Below are 25,500 nucleotides of genomic sequence, written 5' to 3' on the forward strand. Positions count from 1 at the left end.
TTGTTATTTCTCCAAGGTGAAGGTTAAGGGACAGACTGTGTACAAGATTGATCTCTGTCGGGCTAACAGATTTTTATCTGTCAAAAGTGAAGTGCTTTGAAAACTGAAATTAAAGTGAAATCAGCTCATTCCACTCGTCTTGTGCCATGAACTCCTTATTGCTCCTCTCTGCTGTGGTCTATGGGGAAGGACAGTGAGACAGGGGTGCAGCAGAAAGCATGGGTAAGTAGCAGGGCATGAGCTGATTTGGTGCCTTCAGGAATTGTGCAAATTACACAAAATGTGACAAGCAATTGTTCCATGAGAGGCAAAATCTGGGAAGGTGTTGCTACTGAGATGATGATTCTGAATTGTATTATGAAGCTTCTCCCCCTGATCGGACTAGAAATTAAATCCTTTTTCCACAGACCAGAGAGCCTGATCTAACAGAGCCCAGCCAGGACTGCAAACAGACGGCTAATAAATGCAGGTACTCACCTCCATGTCATCCCACTGTTTGAAGCAGTGTGTCTGCATATCAACGAGGCTCAGGACGAGTCTCGGTAAACTCTGCAGACCTCATTGGTCCCTCAAGCCTCATAAGAGAATGGAAGGGGGAAATTAATTGCTTTAGCACCAGCCAGCACAGTTCACAGCAGGGAGCAGCAGCAACATTAGATTAGCAGTAGGTTCTTATACTGGGTGAAAGGTGTTTTTTTCCACATGGGTTCAACAAGAACACAAAAAATAACTATACCTGCCTTTACAGGCAATGTTGCTTCATTACAGAGATTTCCAAAAGGAAAGAGAGAAAAAATGTATGACATTTTTCCCCTGTCACCCCTGGCAACTGCTCAGAGCATGCTTCTCTGTGAAAGGTGAATTCCTCTGGGTGTGTGGCACACCGCTCTCTTTTCTCCTGCCCAGATGCTTAGAATAGAAAATGTTTCTACCTCCTGCAGCAACCATATTGTCAGTCCCTCATGGGTTTGTCTGAACATGCAAATTTAGCTTAATCAGTTGGTGTTGCTTGGTGTTTGCATAATATCATTTATCAAAGTAGTAGCAAAAAACATATTTGCAACTTTTGTTCTCCTTCACAGCACTGTGTATTCTTTCAACAAATTTTTAATGTGTATTCATGTTCTCAGCTGCCCCTGACAGAGCTCTGCTGTCAATGTGCAAAAAGTTTTGAAAGCCATAGACTTTGCAGTGTGCTTGAGTCAAAGATCTTGGTTGGACACTGTTGTGAAACCGAGAGTGGAGATCTGAAGGTCTTGGGAGACAACGTGCCACTTGGGGATTACCTTTTTAGAACTAAACATCTGTGGCATGTAATACCTCTGACTTCGTATCCAATAAAAAATGTCAAGAACAGTTATCTAATGCAGCAAAATAAGGCCACTGCAGAACATGTGGTCAAGGCTGCATAGCTGATACACTTGAAAACCTTCAAGATGTTTGGACGGCATGCTGCAAAAGAGAACAACAACAGAACAAACAACCTCAGTGTAACTATAAGTGGGTCCTCTGTACTGGCTTACACAGTGACAATCAGATTTGTTTGTGGAGACTTTTTGGGCAAATTGACATACTAAATCTGCCAAAACGGACCATCTGAACCTCTGTAACTGGCTGTTGGCTGTACTTTGTGTTGGTAGCGACTGTTGTGAAGCCACTGAGAAACACAGATCAGTTTTAATGCTATGGCTGCTTCGATTTTGCCGGTTTCTTTGGTGGTGGAGCCGGCAGACTCGTCTCAGTGATCAAGTGCCTCCAGGCTGCAGGACCTAGAGAGCCATCAGGACTAACCTTATTAGCCTTGGTCAGCAAGCGTTGGCCCTGTCCACTCCTCTGCCCTCTCCCAGTATGATTTAGTGTGACTGAGTGATTGAGAAGTGCCTCGCTTTCTTCCTTCACTGAAAACAAACATGCACACACATCACTCTGGACCATCACTTAACAGTTGCCATGGCGATGTTCAATCCCCCCCCTTCATTCCAAAACACATTGCAGACTTTCTAAAAATAATGTGTGTTGTCTTTTCTCACAGACTCCTCTCCAGAGGACAGCCTTCATAGCCAATCCTCACACACTTAAAGGTAAGGTTGCAGGGCTATACGGCTATTCTTGAGGCGCAGCGAGGGAAATGGACGCATATTGTAGCCATTTATTCACAGTGGCTTATTGAATCTTGCCACAATCCATCCGTTGGTTGGTGACCTGCACGGAGATCAGGTCAGAGACTTCATGAAGCCCCAAACTGTGACTAGACAAGTCTGGAGGCAGTGCTGCTCCGTAGGCTAAAACAGGAGACGTAGCATTGCGCCAACATAAATAAAGCAGACTTTCAATGGGACGGGGAGAGTGAGGAAAAGGCTGGCAGCACGGAGAGACAGATTAGGGCCATGTCAGCCACTGCTCAACCAGCAGAACGGACAGCCAGCCCATGGATGTGACTGTTACAATGATACAACCAAATTGTATATGTGACTTCTCTGTGTATTTATATAAGTGACATAATAACTGGCCTTTTCCATCTCCACTTCCTTCATCATTGTGTCCTGGCTGTGGGACATGCACAAACTGGCATCCATGTACTAATATGTGCTTTTCTATTATTACTGTTAAAGAAAAAATAAATCAGTCAGCACTATAGGGGCAGAATGGCATGTTTCTGGAATTCTGGAAACTATCATAATGCAACATTGTGCAGCTGCATGAATAAGTGGGCTGATGTGCCTGAAGTCTCCCTCATCTCTGTAGCCAAGGGGGAATGAGCCAGGCAGAGCATGGCTCTTACATAATGCTAGGGGATGGGCTGTTCGAGGCAGAGAAATCAGGCAGAGTATGATTGATTTCAAACACTGAGCTTGCGTTACTACTATCAGCTATCAGTGCTCTGAATGTGAGAGAAAAACACACTGACCTCTTTTAGCAGTAAAATATCCACAGAATATCACTTTATTTAGTCTCAAGTAAACACACAACATGTTATAATATAAAGTGTAGAGTGGAATCCAATTTACAAGCTGCTAGGTTGAGTTCTTGCATTAACTGTCAAATGGGTGTTTTTGGTTGAAGGATAACTACGGTGAAGTCATCGCTGTTGAGTAGCAGCTGATATGATGAGGTAGACATTGACACACCCAATATGTACAGACCTGGATGCTGAAAGGATAACATGCCAGGTGTCAGTCATGCCTTGCCAAAAAGACCTCCTCTGAGCTAATTGAAAACAGAGACAAGAAGAACAACAACCTGCATAGGGCCATGTACTGATACCAGGAAAAGAATCACTATAAATATACCACCTACACAGTCAGTTAACAAACATTACACTTGTGGGTTGGAGAGTACAGATTGAACAGACTATGCAGGGATGAAATATTTCAATAAAAAACTAAGTCTTCATTCTACGGAGCTTGTACATTTAGAAGTGGATAATACAGCCATTACTCTAATTAAATGAAAACTGTCAGGTTTGTGCTAATTTGCTACTTTGACAGCAGCAAATTGATGCTATAAATATTCCTCACAGCACACGCTAAGTGGTTGTCTCATATTGGGTCGAAACCTAAAGCAAAAGGTATAATTCACATTTGGCAAACCACTACTCCTAAAACTACAGATACATTTCAGAATACAAAAATAAACTTTATAAATGTAAACTCAGACTAAAGCGATAATAACCACATATCAGCAGCTTGGAAATCTAGTTGTATGGTGTTATTATCAAATACTTGGCATATCGTTGCTAAATTATTGGCATCGTGACAGTAAATGTAAATAGCAACTGAGGATGATCCATACAGTGTTATAGCAGCAATAATAACATATTTGACAATCTCAGCAGACAGTATTTAAGTATTATGTTGTCTAATACGAATAAATTGTGGGGAAAATCAGCATTAGTGTCCTCGTGTTACAATTCAAAACAAATAGACACTTTCAGCTTCAGCTCACCATGCAGTGGTGCTGAAATACAGGCTGCTCTTGTCAGACCTTTAAAGTCAAAGTAATACTATGTTTGCAGCCTGATGAACAATAACATTAACAAGCATTATTGAGATAAGCTACTACAGTACAGCAAAACTACTTCACACTAACAATGGCTGAAAACTGAATAAGCAGGATGTTGTAAATCTCTCAAGATGCCCTTTACATCCAAACTCTAAAGGCAATATAACAGTCTATTAGTTAGAGTGTAACAGTCGGCTCATGCCTATTGTAATAGGAGAATAAGATGTTCACAACCTCTACTGAGGAGGGCATCAAACACCATGTCAAGTAAGGTGCACATGGACGCCTTAACAGTCATAGATCACAGAGGAAAGCTATCAGAGAGTATAACAGTTCCTGTCAGTATATTGAATATCATTTAAAAAAAAAAAAAAACTTAGCTATTATCATTAGGTTTAGAGTTGAATTCACACACAAATGAAAGAGATGTAATGAGTTTTGATATTGTATGTGATTGCCTTATATTAATCAAAAACCGAGTGTGGTATTGTATGAGGTGGCAAGATTTTTTTTTTTTTCAGTGAAATCACATTGATTTGCCCCAAAGTTTATAATGCATGAAGGATAACTGTGTCCAAGTCTGACCACGAGCTGACCATGCTGGCTACATCACAGTTTGAGCAGTATGTGATGCCTAAATGTAATTATCCAGCTCTTTTTAATTTACATCACAAAGACCACTACAGTCATTGTTATCATTTGAGCAGATATATCAAAGCCATTATATACAAAGCAACTTGAATGGTTATGCTTCTTTTTCAAAGTGAGGACCACAGATTACAGGTCCAAAGAGTGAGAAGGTCCAAAGCCGGTTGGCATTGATCCCCACAGCATCTCTGCAGCATCGCCTGGTAGCTTTAACACCCACAGCCAGGAAATTAAACTCTCTGATCACCGGTCAACCAACTATCATTAGATATTGTAAAGTGTGACCACACCATACATTTGCTACACTATGTGATCCCAATCACAGAGCAAATGTACAGCAGCCGAAGCCACAATGCTGCAAGTTACACAACCTTATTCCATGGCAACCACGTTGAGTGATTTGACAGCAAGCTGCTCAGCAGATCCCACTGTGCGTGTCGTGTCAGTCAGCTTTGCGTTCACCGTTCTTGGCCCACCCACGGCTCATGGCTGCTACTACAATGCTGTACATGTTGAGCCAGGCTTGACGCAGGGGCGCCGTGTAGGCCTGGCCCAGACTGCACTGCAGCATGTAGAGCAGGGACTCCCCCACCACCTAAAGCATTCCAAAACAAACAAGCAAACAAACACATGCACAACAAAACACATGCGCATGACCGTCATGACACACGCAAAAACGCTTTTCACAGATGACAGATTTGTGAATTCGCCTTTTGAGAGTGGACTCAGAGTTGTGCGATCAAATGTAGCATCTTACAGCAAATGACTGGGTGCTGACTCCTACTGCCTGGTGTTTCCTCCCGAGGTTCAGCAGAAAATCCTCCAGGGAGTGAAGGTCGTCAAGGTGGCTGACTGCTGCATCAATCACAAGCATTACCTGCAAACACATGCACACACACACATACAGAAACACACATATACACAGACACGGGCGTGCATGAGTTTAGAGAAGTGTGCGTGGAAAGGACTTAATAGTTTTAATCGTCTGTGTAACCGTAGTGGTTATTGTGGTGCACTGAGCTCACCTTGGTGACATGCTCCAGGAACTCAGGGCTGGAGAGGCAATCTTGTGTGGAGCCACAGTTTGTATTGTAGTGGAAAAGACTGAGCAGTGCAGGGTCCAGCTCAAACAGTCTACAACAGACACATACCACACTATTCTATAGGTGTAAACAGATGACATGGGTTGCCCTACATCCACACAAGCACAAATTCAATCTAGAAATTGTAAATCAACAAACGTCTTCTTCTAGTGCCTGTTTTAGAGGCAGCTGTCTCAAAGTAAATTGGAGATTATTGCAGTCTGTCGCCAAGCAACAAGTCAAGCCTCCGGTCCCTGTATGGTGAAAGTGTGCAGTGAAGGATCCGGCTTGATTCACTTTCCACACCTGTGCTAAATATTTTAACACTGCAGCTATCAGCTAACAACACAAAAAAACAAGCACTATCCATCACTTTGGTGAGAATGCTATCTGAATTGATGCTAGTTAAAGGATAAGTGCATAGAATAACAAGATGAAATATTTGGTTTCTCCTTGCAAGTCACTTTACTGTTTTATCTGAACTGAATGTATACAGCCTGTCTTTTTTTTTGCCCCAGATGTTGCCTGTAAGACAGCGCTTCCTTACCCTAACCCTAATCACAACCATAGCCTGAGAGGCAGTGTTGCTTTACAGGTAACTTTTGGGGCAAAAAAGTACCATGAGTATATAGAGCATTACCTGGAAAACATGATCACACCATGAGGAACTTTATTCTTGCCCAGGCTCTCCCAGCTGCCTCGTATCAGCTCTTTGTCTTTCCCTGTCAACGTCTCCATCCTCCCTCAGGCTGTGTGCACGAGATAAGTTTCTTCTAGAGAGAAAACAACAACTCCTCTACTGGACAAGAAGAAGGCTCAGTTTGAAGAAAGCCATAACACTCAAGTGAATCCACAGAGGAAACTTCTGTCAGCCCACCTGGAAAACAAAGTGGAGCATCAGGAGCGCAAGAGAAGTGATGCACCAGCACTGTTAGAGATCAAGAGGGGGACACAATTACAGAGGATGTGATTCCTGGCCAGAGACACACAAGGCATACTGTACCTTAGTTAGGTCAGTCTTCCCTCTGAACTTCTTCTGATACAGCCAGGCTGAGGGGTCTGTATGTGTGTGAGTATGTGTGTGTGTGTGTGTGTGTGTGTGTGTGTTTCTGTGTGCAGGGAGCAGCCTTGCCTGACACCCTGATGCACTTGCTCTCTCTTTCCCCTGCCCACGGTGCAGTCAGAGGGAGACAAGTTCTGCCACGCTCTTATCTGTCACACTGACTGCTATCTCTCGCCCCCTCCCTGTTTGTCTCTCTCTCCAGCACTGGGGATATTATTCATGCCACTGAAGGAGAAAAAGAGGGATCTCTCTCTTTTGCTCCAGTGAGGCTGTAGCGAGCCACAGCTCCTCCTGCAGGTGAACTGAGGGCAAGAACACAAGAGGACGCCACATGCACATATAGCGCTGTGCACATATAGCATGCACAGCACACACCTAAACACTATGCCCTTGGTCATAGTGCACTGATTGCAAAGAAGAATTAAATTATTGCACTCTCAGGAAATTAAGTATAAAATGATGTAGGCTACAGTTAAGTAGATGATTTGTTTGCAGACAGAGGTGATGCAGAGCCAGTTGAGGCCTCTATTTCTACTTCAGGGTGTTTTCAGCTGCCTAGATGTGCAACCCATGCATTTTCAGAATTAAATGTGTGGGAAGTTTAATATTGTACAGTGGCTAAAAAAAAAAAAAAAAGAGAGACCTGAATGTGCCACCTTGGTGAAATTATATTGTTCATCTGCTGAGGAAGGCCACTCCTCAAACACCTTGATCATAATATTTGGTGGCCAAGCACACAGCCTCTCATTAATCTAAATGAGATGTGTTGCTCCCATGCTCAGCCTCCACATTTCTGCTGTGCAGCTCGTTTGCAAAGGCGTCAGGTGTCATTTTGTGGCTGCAGGTTGCTCCTTGGACATTATCTCATGCAGCTGGTTTTGCGACAGATTCGGTGAGATTGGTTTTGTTTTCAGGCGTGCACCAGGGAATGAGAGGTGCACAGCATTTTCCTCAAGGGCCACTAGGCAGCATGGGGAGGGATGCATGGTTCCCATGACAACCCTACTGGATGGAGCCCTTGAAGCTTTGTCATGTGATGTTGGAGCTCTCAAGGAAGGGAATCTTTGATTAACCATTATATATAAGTATGTGTGACAGGATTTGGGAATTTCTCCACAGCCCACCTCTTTATAAAGACAAATAATTACAATATGTTTATCTCATTTATACATTTATACCTGAAATGTGGTTACAGCCATCTTTTTGTGTCAGTTTCTACAGGGCTGCACTCTGGTCTAACAGGACAAACTCTTCCTGCACTAGCAAGAACCACACCATCAACAAAGGGTGTTTAAGGGTTGATTGAATGAGAGATACATGAAGGTTAATGTTCACTAATAGATTAAGACTACACTGTCTTATGCCATTTGAATGTGATATTTGAAATATAAGTAAATAAACTCATGCAAACGTTTACCTGAATAACTTCAGTTTATGACACCAAAGCCTATGACAGTATGACAAGTAACCATATAGAATGAACTGGTCTCCATGGTGACACCAAGGTGACCGGCTGTAGCCCCATGGTCAGCCTACCTGCTATAGTGTGGACCTCTGCTATAACTGGCACTGTCTGGGAGAAGTACATTTATGCAGCCGGCTCAATATGATTTTCTTATGTACATATTCAGACATTTCCATGTGGTTAGTAAAAAAAAAAAAAATGACCTCTCGAATTCCTGGCAGTGAGCTGCCTCAGCACAAGCTCATAGTGGAGACCAGTGTAAAAACTTATTTGATGTGGGTCTATGGGCTTGGACCACGCCACTGAAATGTTCTTTGTGATGGCAGATGAACAGTGAGGGCTATTTATTTAGGTGGCAGTGTGGCTCTAGAAATAACTTGGGCCTTCGACCAAACCATCTGAGAAATGTCCATTTCAGATGTTTGCTGTCCTTATGGGACCTGTCCATTTCAAAACATGTTCGTTTGATTATTCAAACAGGGCTAAATAAAACACAACTAAGCAGTGTGACAGTTTTAACACCTCAGCAGTGTATGATTACTGCTGCTTTCATATACCCATCAGAGCCTTCTTGATTTAGACACAGTACAATACCAAAGTGACACACACAGAGGCCAAATTTGTGTTCTAATTTTGCCTTTGAACCAAATGTTTATCATCCTCATGTTGCAATATTCATATTCCCAAGCAAATATTTTCATAGAAAAAAAAACAACCAATGTTTTGTAGTTTGTGTTTGAAACATCATGCAGTCAAATATTTACATCTGCATAACCTTTATTATGGTAAAACCTAAAACATATAAAATCTTAATTACTTATAAAAAAATATATATACAATACTTCAAACCTTACTCACGCTCTTACTTTATTGCATGAATAATTTATTCATTTATTTAGTGTAAAGCCTAACATTTAAAACATCCACTGTTTTAATGTCCAGATGTTCAGCAATTTCATAATTTAGAGCTGCAAATCTTGAACTGTCAAATGTTTGGCAGATATAGTTAGCCTTGACATGAATCACTTTTGAGGACAGCGTTGTTTTCTAGCAGAGAGGCCACGAAAAACTCCATGCCGCCTCAACCTTTTTGATCATGGCATTTCTTCCCCTTTGGATTTCACGCTCTTTTCTTCCACATCTTCAATTTTCTCCCCGTAGTCTACATTTTCTTCCCTAAATCAGACATGTTGGGTTAGAAAATGGCTATATTATAATTACATCGAACTTTTGCTTGGCTACAGCATTTGTCTTTTCTTCACCAAAAACTGCAGGGCAAAACTCAGAGAATTATGTAATGTAACATTATGACCAAACCACATGAAGTCCTTGGCTTTCCAGTACCACTGCTATTCATAACTTTGCCGGACACAGTGGTATTACATAGTGTATGAACAAAACAAAAAAGCTCCCTCTGCCTACCTGATATGAATGCCATTTGCAATTCCGTGGTCAGTCACATCCTCATCATCCTCAGGTCGGGATATTTCTGACGTTACTTCAGCTGTTTTTCCATTCGCTTCAACAAAATGTTCACTTAACCCTACTTCCCTCAGCTTGTCTCTGTATGCTTTTTCTACATGAGCCTTGGCATTTCTCTGGAAATAAAAGGTAAACATTGTATAACTGGAAGGGTGTATGATTTGCAGTGTGATGTAATGTTTTAAATTACCGTATCATTTACCTGTGTCACTTGCTCGAACAGGTAAGGACGTGCGGTGACTCGTGCTTTCATGTCCCGTAACTCTCTCCTGTACTCTCTCATCCTGTGTAGGTCAGCTTCCCTGCATATCACAGACAGGATTATGGTTTATGGGTTACTGTGGCAGAGGTGTGTGGCTGTTGCAATGTTAGCTGCAAACCTTGCAAAGCTGGAGAGTGAACAGCCTCACCGATGCTGCTGGATTTTGTGGTCACACACTTCTTTCAAGCTGCTGTGTGGGTCCAACACCTTTGCGCGGGTAGCAACTGCCTTCTTCATGGCGTGGGACCTCATTTTGTACTTCTCCAGCCAATCTGCACTCTCTTGCTTCTTGCTATCCCTCAGCTCCAGTGACTTTCTGTAAAAGAACAATATTCTGCACACTGATCCAGCTAATCCACAGTCTCAACTTCGACAATCACGTCAGTCAGTTCTGATTCACCTGATGGCCATCCAACGCTTCCTTGTAGCGTCTGTGATGTATGTGGGGAGTGTGTCCTCAGATAGTGACGTTAAGCCCCCAAATGATTTGCTTCTCTTTAAATGGCTGCTGACTACTGGTCCCTGAAAATGAGAAATAAAAACACTTGAGAGTCTAAATGCTACCAGCCAGAGTTATTATCTAATACTGAATCTGAAACTCAGTCCAAACCTGGATATAAACAAGTGTTTAACATAGAAACAAAACAGAAGTTGTGAAAAAACAAACTAAATTGAGAGTATTTTCACTGCCATCACAACTAATTGACATTGAAAGATAACCAAGAATTATTTTTAATTTCAGTCATTTGGCCAAAGCCTTACAGATTTTAACTGGTTATACCTGTTATTACAGATTTATGCTGTAATAACATACTCCAAGGCATCTGCCCACTGTTACTCAGTGATGCCTATCCTTATATCCTCCACCCAAAAGGATTTCAAAACATTTAGGGATGGACCTGAAAATTAGAAAACTGATCTTATGGCTGTGATATCAGGCACTCTAATCGGTATATACACCCTTCATATTTTCAAGGCCATCATGTTCACAGTTCTTTAGCTGCAGGGCCTGATCTGGACTGATGCAAGAGATGAGACATACAACAACCCATGCAATAAATCTTTCATCAAACCCCTCATTACCTCTCAAGAACAGAGAAGAGGAACTCCCACCTTTTCAAGCACCTAGTGGGATAAGCACCTCTGAGCGCTGAGCACTGTGGCCAGAAGGATATCTGAGATTACACAGTGTGCAAACCTGGGGGATAAAAATCTGTTTTTATCAAGCCAATTTAGCTTGATGAAACGGTAGTGGGAAGAACCTTTTCAAGATGAAGAGCCAGGATCTTGACGAGCACCTCATCTGCCCTCTAAAAGACTGAGGGGCCTATAACAACCCGAGTCAAGTTGCTCCATGTCTCCCTTAAGCAAAAGGAAGATACGGACTTGATAAAATGTCTGCGGATGGGGGTGTCAGACACATTTGCTTCATGAAAGACATGAAAGACTTAAAACAGTCTTGTAAAAGTCTGAGGTAAACCATCAGGTCGTGGTGCTTTGAAGACATCCATACATTTTATGATTTGATTTAATTCCTCTACAGAGACAGGCTTGATCTTTTACATATAAGGATGAGATATTTTGTTTCAGTTCAACACCAGTTATAAATCAATATGACAGGGAAATTAAAAGTTCAAGCAAAAAAAGAAAGGGAAAAAACTGATACACATTAGAAAAGTATTAAAATGTTGCTGACTGTATAAAGATATCAAACAAAATGACAGGATAAATATAAGACAAATATAAAAATAAGGTCAACCTGTGAGTTTTCAGGGCTTGTCCTGCTTTGCCTTGTGGAGAGAGCTGATGTCCTCAGGTAGAAAGGCTGGCACTTTGTTCCATCTTTGCTCGTTGTCTTTCTCTGCGCCTCTGTCTGTAGGGCCTTGTGCAGCCGGCCAAAATCAGGGACCTGTTGGTTGATCTTTGGTTGGAAGCTCGGCTTCTCGTTCAGGAAGGCCAGCATTTTGTTCTTGGTGTGCTCAGAAGTGCGAGGTTTAGGGCCACCAGGCTGGGTGGGAGTCTCTTGTGGCGTTGTGGAGCTTCTCAAGGTCTCCTGTGTCTTTGTCTGAGTGCAAAGCTCCTCATCTAGACAAAATGTTAGACAGGGAGAGCAGCAGCTGTCATTGTGTCACTATGTAGGAAATTAGTGGCATTATAGCATTATGACATGATATGTGCAGACCAGGTATCATCAGGATTTTGGAAACCATAACATCATGTCTCAGGTATAGCATCAAGTGTAAAATCAAGTGATGCAAATATATGTTCTAGCTGTTCTGTTATTTAGTCAGAGATATCATGCTATTTGATTTTGATTTTTTTGATTTTCCTGAAATTTCACACATTACTGCGGCATTACAGCAGATATTCCACCTGGCAGCATCACCAAATCAGACGAAAGCACGCAATCAGCTCACCTTTCCGAAGTTCACAAACTGATGAGTCCTTTACTACTTTGTGAAGAGCCTTCCCAACAGCGGCAGCATTGGATTTCTGATCCTGTGCAATTTGGCTAAACGTTGCTATCAGCTTCTCCCTTTTCTCCTTTTCTCTCTGCTCAAAGCTGAAAGGTTTTTGCGTGGAGAGCAGGAAGTCCTTCCTCTGCTCATGGCCTTGCTTCCTCTTCTTCTCCCTCAGCTGCATCATCTCATGGTAGAGGGGCAGGCTCACATGGCCGGGGACAGGAACGGCACAGAACTTCTTCTGGCACTCGGCGTCTGCCCCCTCCTCCTCTTTGCTTTCAGGAGCCAGCTGTGATTTTGATAGAGCCTGCTGCTGAAGCTGCCGTGTCTCTCGAACAGTTTCCTTGGAAGTCCTGACAGAGTGCTGCCCCTTTGTTGAAGATACCCACACTGGGGAGGATGAACTGGCTCTCTCTAATTGTCTGAGGTGTTGTAAAGTCTCCTTACCCGAGGTCAGGGCAGATGTAGAACTAGATCTCCCAAGGCCTCCATATCTTTTGGCAAGAAAACAATACAGTGATTTTAACTTAACAGCTTTCACATGAATACATCTTAACAGATACAAAAAGTTGCAATATACCTGTTCTGATGGTCTTGTTTTCCAACATGGGACTCTCTGTCTGTGTCTCCTGAGAGGAGTGAGTTCTGATGAATCCTCCTGTCCAGATCCTCCCTCTGTCTCCTGTCTGTCTCCTGCAGCTGCTGCCTGAGGGCTTCTCTCAGGGCCTCAAGGTGCTGCTGGAACTTCTGCTCTGATCTGAGCCTCTCCTCCAGCAAGGTTTCAGGGTCCAAAGACATACTGCTTTGCTCTGGACTACTAGCACAAAAACCCTGCACTAAACATACCCCTGTGCAGACGAAACAAAACAAAACAATCATTTAATGAAAGATGAATTGTGCACACATCAAGCCCATGCATGGTGGTTCACTCATGCACAACAAAAATAGATATGTTATACCCCTATTTTGTATTTCAAAGTCTTTCCAGTATACAAAGCTGCGCACATCACAGCAGCTGCAGCCTGTGTACACATATCACCATGGCAACGAGGACTCCGCTTCCCCAACATCGCTAATGGAAGTTGAATAATGTCGCTTTCCGGGCAAAATACATGTAGATAACTTCCATAATGATTTTCAGTCGTTTAAAAAAAACAACATATAACTCACAATTAATCCAAACTGAAGTGGAAAACAACAGAGTACTCGAACCAACCTGGCAGTAAGTGGGTGAAATAGGAAGTAACGTTATCCTCCTGCGCTGTAGCCTTCATGCATATTTACTGACATGCTACACTAACTTAGAGCATATTTTGTGGTAATGTTTGACAATGCTGACTGAACCGAACGCCTTGCTGTGTTTTACTGTGAGTCTTGAGGACGAGGCAGGTTTCTACATGAACTTACTCTGTGTTTTTGGCAGCATTAGCACCGTCTGTGGACACAAGCAGCACTGCTAGCTGCCGCCGCCGCCGTCTTCTCTGATTGGACAACAAGCAGGAAGCGTTTGCTCTCTGATACGCATGTCAACTAAACATGGCTGGATTACAGAACAGACTCAGCTGTTATTCATAGGGCATATTCAAGGGGAAACGTCTGGCAGTCGGGTTAGGTAGAACAAGTTCAGAGTGGGACTTGTGTTTTTACACGCCGGGTGTGTCCCGTTTCGCCCGGGGACGCTACAATGCACAAGCTCACTAAAGCGACGCTAGCCCTGAACGGAGCTGGCCGCTGTTACATCGCAGTAAAACACTGTCCTGCTGCTAAAACCATCAGCCGGGGACTTGTGTGCACCGAACATGTGAGTGATCCTGGCAAGAGTGAGGTGTATGATGTTATTATATCCGGAGGAGGGATGGTTGGATCCGCCATGGCGTGCTCCTTAGGTGAGTGATGCCCTCCCACCACTGGCTGTCTGACCTATAAACCAGCTGTCAGAGGCACTGTTGTCCTCCTTCCCCAAAATCTGTTATTTCCCCACAGGGACAGAGACACCCTGTCCTATACGTTCTCCTTAAAAACCTACTAAAATATTTAACAATGCAATTATGCACCCTCTAAGTTGGAATTTGGAACTTATTTATTGTTAAATGTGCACATGCTGATGTGTGCCCAAAGGTGGGGAGCTGTAATTAACAGGAACATGTAGCCTCAAATCTCATTACACCAGGAATGCTAAAATTATTGCACATGTAAACACACAACCAGGCACACCACAAAGTTTAAATCGCGGGTTGCTCCAGTAACATTGCTGGGAATTACTCTTGCATAACTACTGTCATTTTCATTGCTTGAGGCAGTTGAAAGCCAAATGACATATAATGATTGAATGCAGATAGACATTATGTTTGCTGCACTGACAGGCATGGAGCCCAACTTAAAGGGGAAGAAGATTCTGCTGCTTGAAGCAGGCAACAAGAAAGTGATGGACAAAGTCTCAGACACCTACAGCACCAGAGTCAGCTCCATCAGCCCCGGCTCTGCCACCCTCCTCAGTGGTACAGTATACATTCATGCAACCAAGACACAGAAACAGCACTATCAAATAAATGACCACAGGCAGGGACGTAGTATCGTAGTATTCAATGAAGCATTCAGTGAGAAACTGTGTAAAGGATGGGTTAATTTGTCATGTTAATTTTTTTTCACAGTCTACACAATTAAATGGGCTCTTGCACTGCGAAAGGAAAGTTCATCTTAGCCACTGACAAAAGTTCTTGCTGCAGCAATCAGCCTCCTGTCTGTGATTAAGCCTATTTGTGGTGCTTGTCTGTATAAATGGTACAAAGTACGCTGGGGATCAGACACTGTCCAGTCACCCAGGCTTAGCAGGGATCATACCTTGCTTCATTTAACCCTGATGGGATCCATGTCACCTTGGATTCTTTATGGCACTTATTTTAATGTAAGATAACTGCTGTGAAAGCCAAGTTTTCATCCTTCCCACCCAGTCGCAAAATTCTGTGTATTCTTTTTCTAAGCATTTTTTTTTTTTTTAAAGTTGGCTCTAGCTAGTTTTCAGGGGAGAGCAGACACAGTCACACTACTAAATCACATCCGGCATGACCATCGGCCCATTTGCCGCCAACATCTGCCCTGACCTGCTCAGACTTAATCCCATTCATTCTCTTCTACTGTGTAGACAGAAATAGATGAACTAAATCGCACACACTTGTGTTTTCACTTAAGGAGCACGATTAGAATTACGTGAGACATATTGCTTTACAGCTTTGCTCAGTGAAATTTTTAACATGTTTTTGTGCTCGCTCAGGTGTTGGAGCGTGGGATCACATCACAGGTATGAGGTGCAAGCCCTATCAGAAGATGCAGGTATGTTGACCTTCTGCTCACTGCTTTATTATCTGTGCAACAGAGGACTAATTATCATTCATCAGCCAACATTACAAAACAAACTAATTTAGTTTAAGATGTAACAAAAGGATGTTTTTTGCATATATATATATTATTGTATCATAATATTTTATGCCCTGTGCTTTGGAGGATTGCATACAGCACTGATAGACAGGAGACTGGAAAGAGAGATGCAAAACAAGGTCATACACCGTACTTCAACTCATGACATTGTGAGAATAACATGCTGTAGTGGCTATAGCATGTTTTATGTTGAAGCGGGCTTTCCCGAAATCTATCTCTTTGGAGGCAAGTTTAGCTTTTCTCAAATCTCATCTATACTGTCTGATTTACTGCCATATATGTATTTCTGTCCCCCAGCAATTACCTCCAACGAAACAGCACTGTACAATTAGGGGAGAGAGAAATCTGTGACATTCAGCTTCCCCTGAGTCATTGCAACACAATGCCATATCACTGGGCTATGTAATGTTTCATATTAAAATAGCAAACAGTGGTTTAATTGGGTGTTTTTATTCATTCCTTTTTGTGATTTATGCATTTTCTGAAACCATGCAAAATTCATGGCACCACAAACACAAAAAGGCACAAAACACATATTAAAAAAAAAAAAAAAAGACCATAGCCTGGCTAACCGAGGGCACTGGCTTCTCTCTCTGACCCAAAAACACCATAGTGCTTATTTATTAAAGTCATGTTTGTTATGAAAAATAAATCATTCTGACGTTTTAAAATTGGTACTCCTTTCCCGTGTCTTCTAATTATGAAGATTCATGTGAAAAATGGGAAGAAGATGAAAGATTAGGAGAGCGGTTGTCTGCAGCAAAGTGAACCCGTTTTACAGCTGTGGTTGCAGGCTTGGTCCCTCTTGTAAGATGTGGTCGGTGTGTACCAAACACTCGACCGCACAGTTTCTCTCTGGACCTAGGATGTCATCATGAAACGCTCTATGATGATTATGGCGATCTACCTCTCCCACAATACCTTAACTTTGCTGCTGCTGTTTTGGCCTCTTGTCTGTCGCATCCCAGCTACACAGTGGGGTCTGAGAAGTTTGGATTAAGAAGATCAGAAAACAAACCCAAATTTTTATTTAAAGCATATTTGTCAAACAAGATTACATAACTTTTTCACTACTGTAAGTCAAAGCAGTTGGTGTTTTGTATCAGCGCTTGGTGTGTCCAATGGTTTGCCGTAATCACAGCTTGCATTCTGTGTGGCATCGATGCTGCAATTTTATTTTCTTGTCTTCAGAATGTGAGAATCCACATTGTTGCAGGAGAGCTTCCCAGAGTGTGTCTCGTAATGTCGCTGTGTGTGTCGCCTTATCTCTCCTCAAATGTTCCCAGGGATGTTCAGTGGAGTTGAGGTCTGGTGATTGTGGAGGGAAAGCCATCCCTGTCAGCACCTCAGGCTCTTCCTTGTGTTTCGCTGTGTGTTTTAAGATTCATTGTGCCGCTGGAAAATGAATCCCACATGACTTTAAACCAGAGGGAACAACTGCTTGTCTCTGCAGAGTACAGTGTTATTTTTCTGTGTGTAGCTGCACCATCAGAGTCACCAACAATAGAAGAGACAAAGCTTTCCCTCACCTGAATATTTCCACAAACATGTTTTACCGTAGGTTTTGTGCACTGTTAAATTAACCTGTCATGCGGCCGGCTCCTCACATTAATTTGCCAGTTACAACCCGAAATTCAAACCTTGATTTATCTCTAAACAAGACTTTCTTCCAGTTTTCAACAGTGAATTTTTGTATTGTTTGGCCCATGGTAACGGTTTAGATTCATTTTGTCATCAAAGAAGCGGTTTGGAACCTGCTACTCTCCCATTAAGGCCACAGTTTGCCAGTCATCTATACTTTTACTAACTGGTCTGGGGTGTTTTCTGTTCATGTGGGATTTATATTTTGGACGCAGATGCTGTTTTGTCTCATTAGGATGTTAGTTGGACATTTTGTTCTTCAGATGGTCACTTCAGGTCTCCTTGGTCTTGGTTTGGGAAATTCTCTCCAGTGTGTGTTGTACTGTCCCTTGACAAACTTTCAGGTTTAGCTTCACTTGAGCTCTTTGACAGTTTTTTAACTCTCAGTAGCACAATTTGGCCTTGAGTTGCTTCACTAAGATCTTTTGATGTTGTTACACACGACTGAAAAATACATTTTTCAAAGTCAGAGCACTAGCAGTAGAGACAATAATGCATAGAGGACCATATTATTTTGGACAGTATCTGGTGTTAGTTAAAAGAACAGTTAATGATAATTAATGATGAAAAGAAACAGTTCAGTTCAGACCTTTGAACCCTACTGGATATATCACAGGCATAGTGTTGGAAAGTAGGTCAGCTCTAAGTACCATCCACCCAAGAAAATAATCAAACAAAAAACGCATCAAACTTAATTGCCTCCGTTTCAATATGCAGCATAAGGAGAGAGCGAGATGTTGTCAAGAGACACCCACTTCAAAAGACTGTTCCTCAATATCCACTTTCAGGGGAGAGGATTGTGTATAAATCTTGCAAAAGACATAGTGACTCAGTGTTCTCAAACTCGTATCTTTTCCCCCTGCATAAAAAAGCCAAAACAATTTTGGGGTTGGTCTCAGTAAATCTTTCTTCCCAACCGCTTATCACAAGCTGCAAACCTACTACCATTAGTGGTTTTCTGTAGGGTATATCCCCCTGCTTTATGGCAAGTTGGAAAAAAGTAGTGCAGCAGCATATTACTGCAGAATGATGGGGTCTGTCTCCATAGTTACAGCCCATGAGAGGATTAATCTTGTACAAACCAAATCAAGTCAAATGCTGCCTTCAAAGCTGAGTGGTGAAAACTGTATCTCGTTCTGATGCTTTTACTTATGGGTAAATATTGACTCTGCCAAAATGTTCACAAACATGTCAGTTTTTATTTGTGTTTCTAAAAAAAAAAAAAAAAAAAGTATTCAGAATCCACATCACAAAACACTATTTGATCTTCAGCTGCCTCAGAAAGCTCCATTAGGCTGAAGTGAACCGTCCAGCCAGAAGGGTGCTGGTGACCCTTCGGGCCCAGGGTTTGATGCAGGCTCTGCCAAACTCTGACAGCAGCTCACAACTTTGATGTGTTTAGTTCAATGAAGCTGTGCTTCTCTGTGTAGCTATATATAGGGAAAGGGGATGCACTTAAGGATAGACTTGTGGACCGCAGGCTTAATGGCCTCTCATTTAGGTTTGGGATGCCTGCTCAGATGCCCTGATTACATTCGATAAGGAGAACCTGCAGGATGAGATGGCATACATTGTGGAGAACGACATCATCGTGGCTGCACTCACTAAACAGCTGGACAGTCTTTCTGGTAAGCAAACACATGTCAATTATGATTTAAATTTAAAGGCCCCTGCACTGTTGCTCTATAAGACCTCTTGGTTCGTGTGCCAGGTGGCTAATGGACACTGGCTGCGGCAGCTAATGCCACCAGATTTGTTCCATCCTGTCCCAACGTTTTGTTTATTTGTACTGTCCCCAGTGCCTGTTTTTAAAGACTACTGCAGCTTCTGGAGCCATCCATGTTTTTCCTGCTATTTCAATCAAGCACCACATTTTGCACACTGCAGAGACCCGGCATCCCATGAAGACACGTGGAGTGGTCCAGTGACCTATTTAAAGCTGCCATGTGCTCCTGTCTTTGCCGCCTCCTAAGAAGCGCTGACAGTGTATAGTGGCTGTATTGTTGTTGACATTAGACCAACTTTTGTGAGGTTTGCAAATAAAACTCTGCTCCGCGATGTGCTTGACAGTTAAAGTGGCATATTTATAAACAGGCTTTTCAACATTTTGCGCTAAACAACAGATGTGTGGTTACGGCACGTTTTGCCTCATGTGCCTCGCGTTGGTCCTCTTCCCTCTCTGCTCATTTTAGCCATGGTGTTGTTATGCTTTAGATGCAGCGCACGAGAAGCATGCTCCGCGCCAGCTGTTTTTTGATGTAACTCTGCTTTCCAATCATTGTAAGCCAATATTTGACGCTCGTGTCCGGGAACCAGCAGTTGATCTGCGGATAGGGCTTGCTCCAATTCGGCAAGAGCAAACATAATTCAGGATCCTTTCATGTTTGGGATGACCGCCTACTGATATTTTAGGAAAACTGTTAGCTTTAGAGCAAAGCCCAGCAAGCTGGCAGCATGTGCAGTGTGGCGTGGTGTGCTTGTAGATAAACACTATTAGTCAATGCAATGTGGCAAGCCAAGACCATTAAGAAGATTGTCAAATGTGAGATTCGGCAGCTAGCCTCTGCCAGGGAGGAAAACCAGTGGTGTTTTATGAGGTGGTTTATAGATCTTCCACTGCCTTGCAGCCAAACCGTTCTCTCTCTTGTTTTTTTTTTTTTTTTTTAAGGGAAAAGTAGCAAAGCACTGATTTAGCATGTCAAACTGTGATGATATGCAGGACATAGGCTCCTGATTCTTTTGTTGTGAGAAAACGGTTGCACCAGTTGAGACAGGGTTATTCTATTTTGAGAAAAACACAACCTTTTCCTTTTCTGCAGCCTCTTTAGTCACCAGTTTTCTCTCATGGTTGTCCGTCAGATAACGTGCAGGTGAAGTACAGGTCCAAGGTGGTGAAGTACACCTGGCCTATGTCCTACCAGGCGGCTGACTCCATCCCGTGGGTCCAGGTCACCTTGGACAGCGGGGAGACCCTTCAAGCTAAGCTACTGGTCAGTTCAGACGTTCACTCTGAGAAGAGACCGAATTTATGATGTACTTTGGTTTGAGTAGTTTCCTCTTTCTCACCCGGTTAAAATAATGCTTCTCAGATTGGTGCTGATGGCCCAAACTCAATGGTGAGGCGGGAAGCGGGGATACCAACGGTCAAATGGAATTATGACCAATCTGCTGTGGTCGCTGTGCTGCACCTGTCAGAGGTATGATGTCATGAGCATCTTGTTCAACATATGTGTACACACACACACACACACACAAGGTTTAACTGATTGTCTTTTAATGTTCATTTAATTCATGATTTCAATGCACACAAAAATTTCAGACACATACATTTACTTGGCTGAGTATTTTCATATGATGGTTATTTTTTATTACACATCAATCCTCCATCCAACAGGAACAATCATAATAACTTGTTTTTATATATGATTTATGCACAGTGTATCAGCAAAATCTATACACTGATGTGCCACAGAATATCATTATAATGTTTAATTAAATGAAATCTAATGTGACCCAGCCCACAGAGAACATTGTGGCGTGGCAGCGGTTCCTCCCAACAGGACCCATCGCGATGTTGCCGGTAAATTACCTCCACCATTTACTCTATAAGTTGTACTTACCGAATGTCCTAAGGTTACCTGAGGTTATTATAAAGTCTCACGCTCTGTGTATTGCAGTTGTCTGACACGGAGAGCTCTCTGGTGTGGTCGACCAGCCACGGCCATGCTGAGGAGCTGCTGCAGCTGGATGAGGAGAGCTTCGTGGACGCCATCAACTCTGCCTTTGTAAGCCTCTCTCCTGACTTCATCTGCACTGCACCACTGTTATTAGAGTGTAATGACCAGTGTCATGTTTTTTAAAAAGTGACCTTTACTCCTATGAAAACTGGAACAAATTATAGTAGTTTTTGCAAGAATAGTAGCCTTGTAAATTAGTCACTTATGTCATTAGTTGACCAAATGAATACCCTATCCAATCCCCCCTATGTTTTAGATACAGTTTAAGGAACAATGAACTTGAGGCAATGAATTACATTTGCCCAAAATGGATACAAGATATTTCGAGAAATGTTCCCCGCTACCACAAACCTTAAGCAGCAAACTGAGGACAAGAAAATAGAAGATATTGTGACACATCTGTATTATTGTGTAAATATATGCCATGGGTTCATGTTGTGATTTTTTCATAGCTCACACAAATAGATTTGGCACTGTTTTGTGCACACTAAACAATGTTAATATTGCACCGTGAGCACAATATTACCTCTCCATCTTTTATGTTTGGAGAAAGTCCTTTTTCCCAAGCTGGCTATTTTTACTAGGCCTGCTGATGGACGGGGTCACCACGGTTGAGTCACGTTTGGTTTCAGGCCTGGTTTGCTAATTAAACCTGTGGTCTCCCAGTGTCGACCATTACTGCATGGAATGTTTTTCAAACAGAGCTAATTCAACTGCATGGCCTGGTCGGCATCTTCTTTTAATTAGCCCAGCTCCCGAAGCCCTGCCAAACCAGTTAGTTAGGGAGGGGAAAAAGCACTTTCGCTGGCCTGTAGTTCAGCTTTGCTCCTTTGTCAGCTAATTTCTTTGTCCACTCAAAAGGATAATGTCTATGTTTTCTTTCTTCTCTCCTCTGACCCCTCTCGTTCTCTCTTGGATCTGTCTCCCTGACCTGTCTGCTCTGTCCCTCTGCTCCCACAGTGGAGTAATGACAACCAGTCGGAGTTTATTGAGAGGGCCGGCTCCCTTTTTCGCGGCGCCCTGTCCGTCCTCATGCCATCTGCTGGTTCGACCCGCCAGCTGCCCCCCAGTGTGGCAGGGATCGGCCCAAAGAGCAGGGTCATGTTCCCGCTGGGCATGGGCCACGCATCAGAGTACATTAGACACCGAGTTGCTCTCATTGGGTAAGGCAGTAACTCAAAAAATACAGGCTCACTGATTCAAAAGTAACTCTTGTATCTTTTTTTTATTGATTAGCAAGTTCCTACAATCAGCTATTCCAGCAGTGGCTCATACCCATTAACCTCCTCTTTATTTTATCAAATTGAGAGTTGAGTGTAAAGTGCTCCAGATGCAAGAGGATGATGCTCCCACACCGTAAACAAAATGCTGAATGTTGACTGTTTGCATGGCGTGGGTCTTGTTTGTGTTTGCAGCGATGCAGCCCACCGTGTTCACCCTCTGGCCGGTCAGGGAGCCAACCTCGGCTTTGGGGATGTGGCTTGCCTCACACAGGTCCTCAGCCAAGCAGCCTTTAACGGGAAGGACCTGGGTCAGTGAGAGCTCTAAACAGACACCAGCGCTGCAACCATATCCAGTGGTTTCCCCTAAGCTCTTTTCCATAGCCCCAGCTCAAACGCACGCTGTTGATCTTGATTATAAAAAGCTTTGGCTTCTCCTCTAGAATTTATTTGATGTTTTTCTGTCCATTCTGCCAAGAACTATATGTCTGTTGCTTTTCATAAAAATGCAAATCCTGTTATGTGATACTGTATTATTTTTTTTCACTCTATTGTATGGTCTGTTTTGAAGTCACATGGCAGACGTATGTTGACTTAATGCAGAAAACACATGAAAGATGCACACAGCCTTAAATTCACTGCAAAAAAATGTAACATATTCAGTGTTAAAATATTGTTTTTCTCCAAACAAGTGAAAAAAATCTGCCAGTGGGCTAAGATAATCCCACTTATTTGTAGCACTGTTTCACTTGTTTAATTTTTTTTTCGAGAATAGTTATAAATATGTTGAAACAATGGTGAATAAAGCATATCAGACCACTAGGATCAAGGAAATAATTTTCCTTACCATTTTCTGTGAACGGGATTATTTCATCCCACCATTAGTTATTTTCGGATTGAATATGAGACTAAATGACTTAAGATGTCAATTCTTTTGCAGTAAAGCACTGAAAACCACGCTCAGTGTTTTAAAGCCTGATGTTGTGTTTGTGCAGGAGCGATGCAGCACCTGTTAGAATATGAGACTGAACGCCAGCGTCACAACCTGCCCATGATGGCTGCCATAGACCTGATGAAACGCCTCTACTCCACTAACGCCGCCCCTGTGGTTCTCCTACGCACCTTGGGTCTGCAGGCCACCAACATGCTCCCACCGCTGAAAGTAAGTTTTCTCCGGCTTCCTGGTCAGCTGTGAAAGCAGAGGCCACCGCAGTGTCACTCGGCAAACATCAGCCACCTGTCAAACGTGCCGTAAGCCCCACCTCCGCTCTGGCCCCACCCTCTCTTCTGATTACATGGAGCTTTACTTCAGCAGTGTCTATAATTTCCATGGTTCTGAACCTACTACTATGGCATCTAAGTTTAGCCCCAAATTTAGTGTTACCAAAAGTGTGTGGGTGGGGTGCAGGGCTGGCCCTGGGGCAGCGGACAGCGGTGTTGGCTTGTGTTTTCACACCCCTTTTATTACAGACCACTCATGTGAAATGGCTTTATTCCCTACTAAGTGATTCAGACCAAAGCAACTGTAACTGGTTGTAAAGGCATTTCACTATGGAGGCACAAAGTTAAAGCTTGACATTTTTTCCACATTAAATGTGAGCTCACCGGTTTACAGGTCTTGTATATATGTTTGCTGTGTTGCTCAGTTATACGTGCTCTTAGTAAGCGTGATTAAACCAATGCAGAGCCTGTGCTTCAATCTTTTTCACTTTTTCCTCCACAGGAGCAGATCATTGCATTTGCAAGCAAGTGATGGGTTTGTCTTGCAGTGGCTGTTGGTGGATCTCCAGTTACTACATGCTACACTGACTTTTTGAATGGATTGTAAAAGTGTAAATTAATAAAGATTTATTTTCCTCCTTTGTGTTTGCTTGTATAACTTGAGCAACCAAGACCAGAGCCATTGCTTTTTGGAAGGTCTATCTGTCAACTTTGATCTGAGCGATGTGCTTTGGTGCAAAATATGTCCACGTCAACACATAGCTGGCCACTCTACAAGCACCCAGAGCAGATCTGAAAGACTTATGAGGAATAATGATACATTACCGTTAAAGCCTTCACTATTTTGCACACAGTACTCTGTATTGCAATAGGGAAAAAAAGTTCATGAACTGTAAAATGCTTTATCCATGGTTTGTTCATGCATTTCAATTATGTAAAACACTTGTATCTCATAGTTGCTGGATGTGTGCAGTCAGATAATGTCAAATGTGAGGTTGATAATATAATTTTATGCTCAAGTTGAACATTGAAGTACATTGTTTACCTCAGACCGCAGAGTTCTGAGTGTACTTTATAACATCTGATTAAAGAGAACCATTGTCTTGATATAGAAGTATAAACTTTAACACAGGAGTACATTTTTCATGTTTTATTAAAACATACATGTATAGTACACACGTATTTCACTGACAAAGTCTTCATAAAACAATTTACATATATAAGTCATCAGGTGATTCAACTGATGAACATAGAGGCATTTTTGAGCAACTGTGCAGCATTAAGTTTTTGTTTGCAATGTGAAAGCCATAGTATTTCACTAATAAAAGTTTACATTGTGGTGTTATATACAGCAGTAGTTATTTATCATGTTGAATACTGAAAAAACAGCAAAGGCATCGCTTGGAGAGCAGTTACACAGAATGTTCAAAAGATATATTGGACAGAGTATTAAAATACTTTATAAGTAGATAATCTTTCAGTTATTTAAACATTTGTACAGTTCACAAGAAAAATATGACAAACAGCATTTAGTGTTTTTTGTGTTTTGAACCAACCAGCTACATGCCAACAAATCAAGCACTTGTGGGTTTAACAAGTAACATTTCTGTTTGCAATTTTCTTTTTTATGTCTGTAAATGATGTTGTGGGATGCACCAGCTAACCTTGATGACAGGTTTTTGCATTGCTAGTCTAAAATTTAGTTCAGAACTGGGGCACTGCAATTTAGCCATGTTTGATAAGACCTTTTCCACCGGAGACAGAACAAATATACATGGCT

At 42.4% G+C, this 25,500-nt stretch overlaps 3 protein-coding genes across 3 annotated transcripts; 1 reads left to right on the forward strand and 2 right to left on the reverse strand.

Annotated features, from left to right (window-relative positions):
• Window positions 1-2,968: 2,968 nt before the first annotated feature.
• ngb (neuroglobin) lies at window positions 2,969-6,497 on the reverse strand. Its single transcript, XM_030044676.1, has 4 exons — window positions 6,373-6,497; window positions 5,676-5,784; window positions 5,408-5,527; window positions 2,969-5,245 (listed from the first exon to the last, which is right to left on the reverse strand). The coding sequence occupies exons 1-4, from the start codon at window positions 6,468-6,470 to the stop codon at window positions 5,093-5,095; spliced, it is 480 nt and encodes a 159-aa protein (XP_029900536.1). The 5' UTR covers window positions 6,471-6,497; the 3' UTR covers window positions 2,969-5,092.
• Window positions 6,498-9,166: 2,669 nt separating this feature from the next.
• On the reverse strand, window positions 9,167-13,759 carry fam161b (FAM161 centrosomal protein B). The gene is made up of 9 exons (XM_030044919.1): window positions 13,683-13,759; window positions 13,047-13,314; window positions 12,422-12,960; window positions 11,764-12,089; window positions 10,405-10,526; window positions 10,153-10,320; window positions 9,945-10,044; window positions 9,683-9,858; window positions 9,167-9,436 (listed from the first exon to the last, which is right to left on the reverse strand). Exons 1-9 carry the CDS (start codon window positions 13,738-13,740, stop codon window positions 9,355-9,357), a joined length of 1,839 nt encoding a protein of 612 aa, XP_029900779.1. The 5' UTR covers window positions 13,741-13,759; the 3' UTR covers window positions 9,167-9,354.
• Window positions 13,760-13,967: 208 nt separating this feature from the next.
• On the forward strand, window positions 13,968-25,065 carry coq6 (coenzyme Q6 monooxygenase). Its single transcript, XM_030044529.1, has 12 exons — window positions 13,968-14,352; window positions 14,830-14,964; window positions 15,738-15,796; window positions 19,044-19,170; window positions 20,402-20,532; window positions 20,632-20,739; window positions 21,060-21,122; window positions 21,220-21,327; window positions 22,240-22,442; window positions 22,695-22,810; window positions 23,495-23,661; window positions 24,223-25,065. The coding sequence occupies exons 1-12, from the start codon at window positions 14,151-14,153 to the stop codon at window positions 24,250-24,252; spliced, it is 1,449 nt and encodes a 482-aa protein (XP_029900389.1). The 5' UTR covers window positions 13,968-14,150; the 3' UTR covers window positions 24,253-25,065.
• Window positions 25,066-25,500: the final 435 nt, after the last annotated feature.

This window comes from Myripristis murdjan, chromosome 22 (genome assembly GCF_902150065.1).
Source record: "Myripristis murdjan chromosome 22, fMyrMur1.1, whole genome shotgun sequence".
Classification (NCBI taxonomy): domain Eukaryota; kingdom Metazoa; phylum Chordata; class Actinopteri; order Holocentriformes; family Holocentridae; genus Myripristis; species Myripristis murdjan.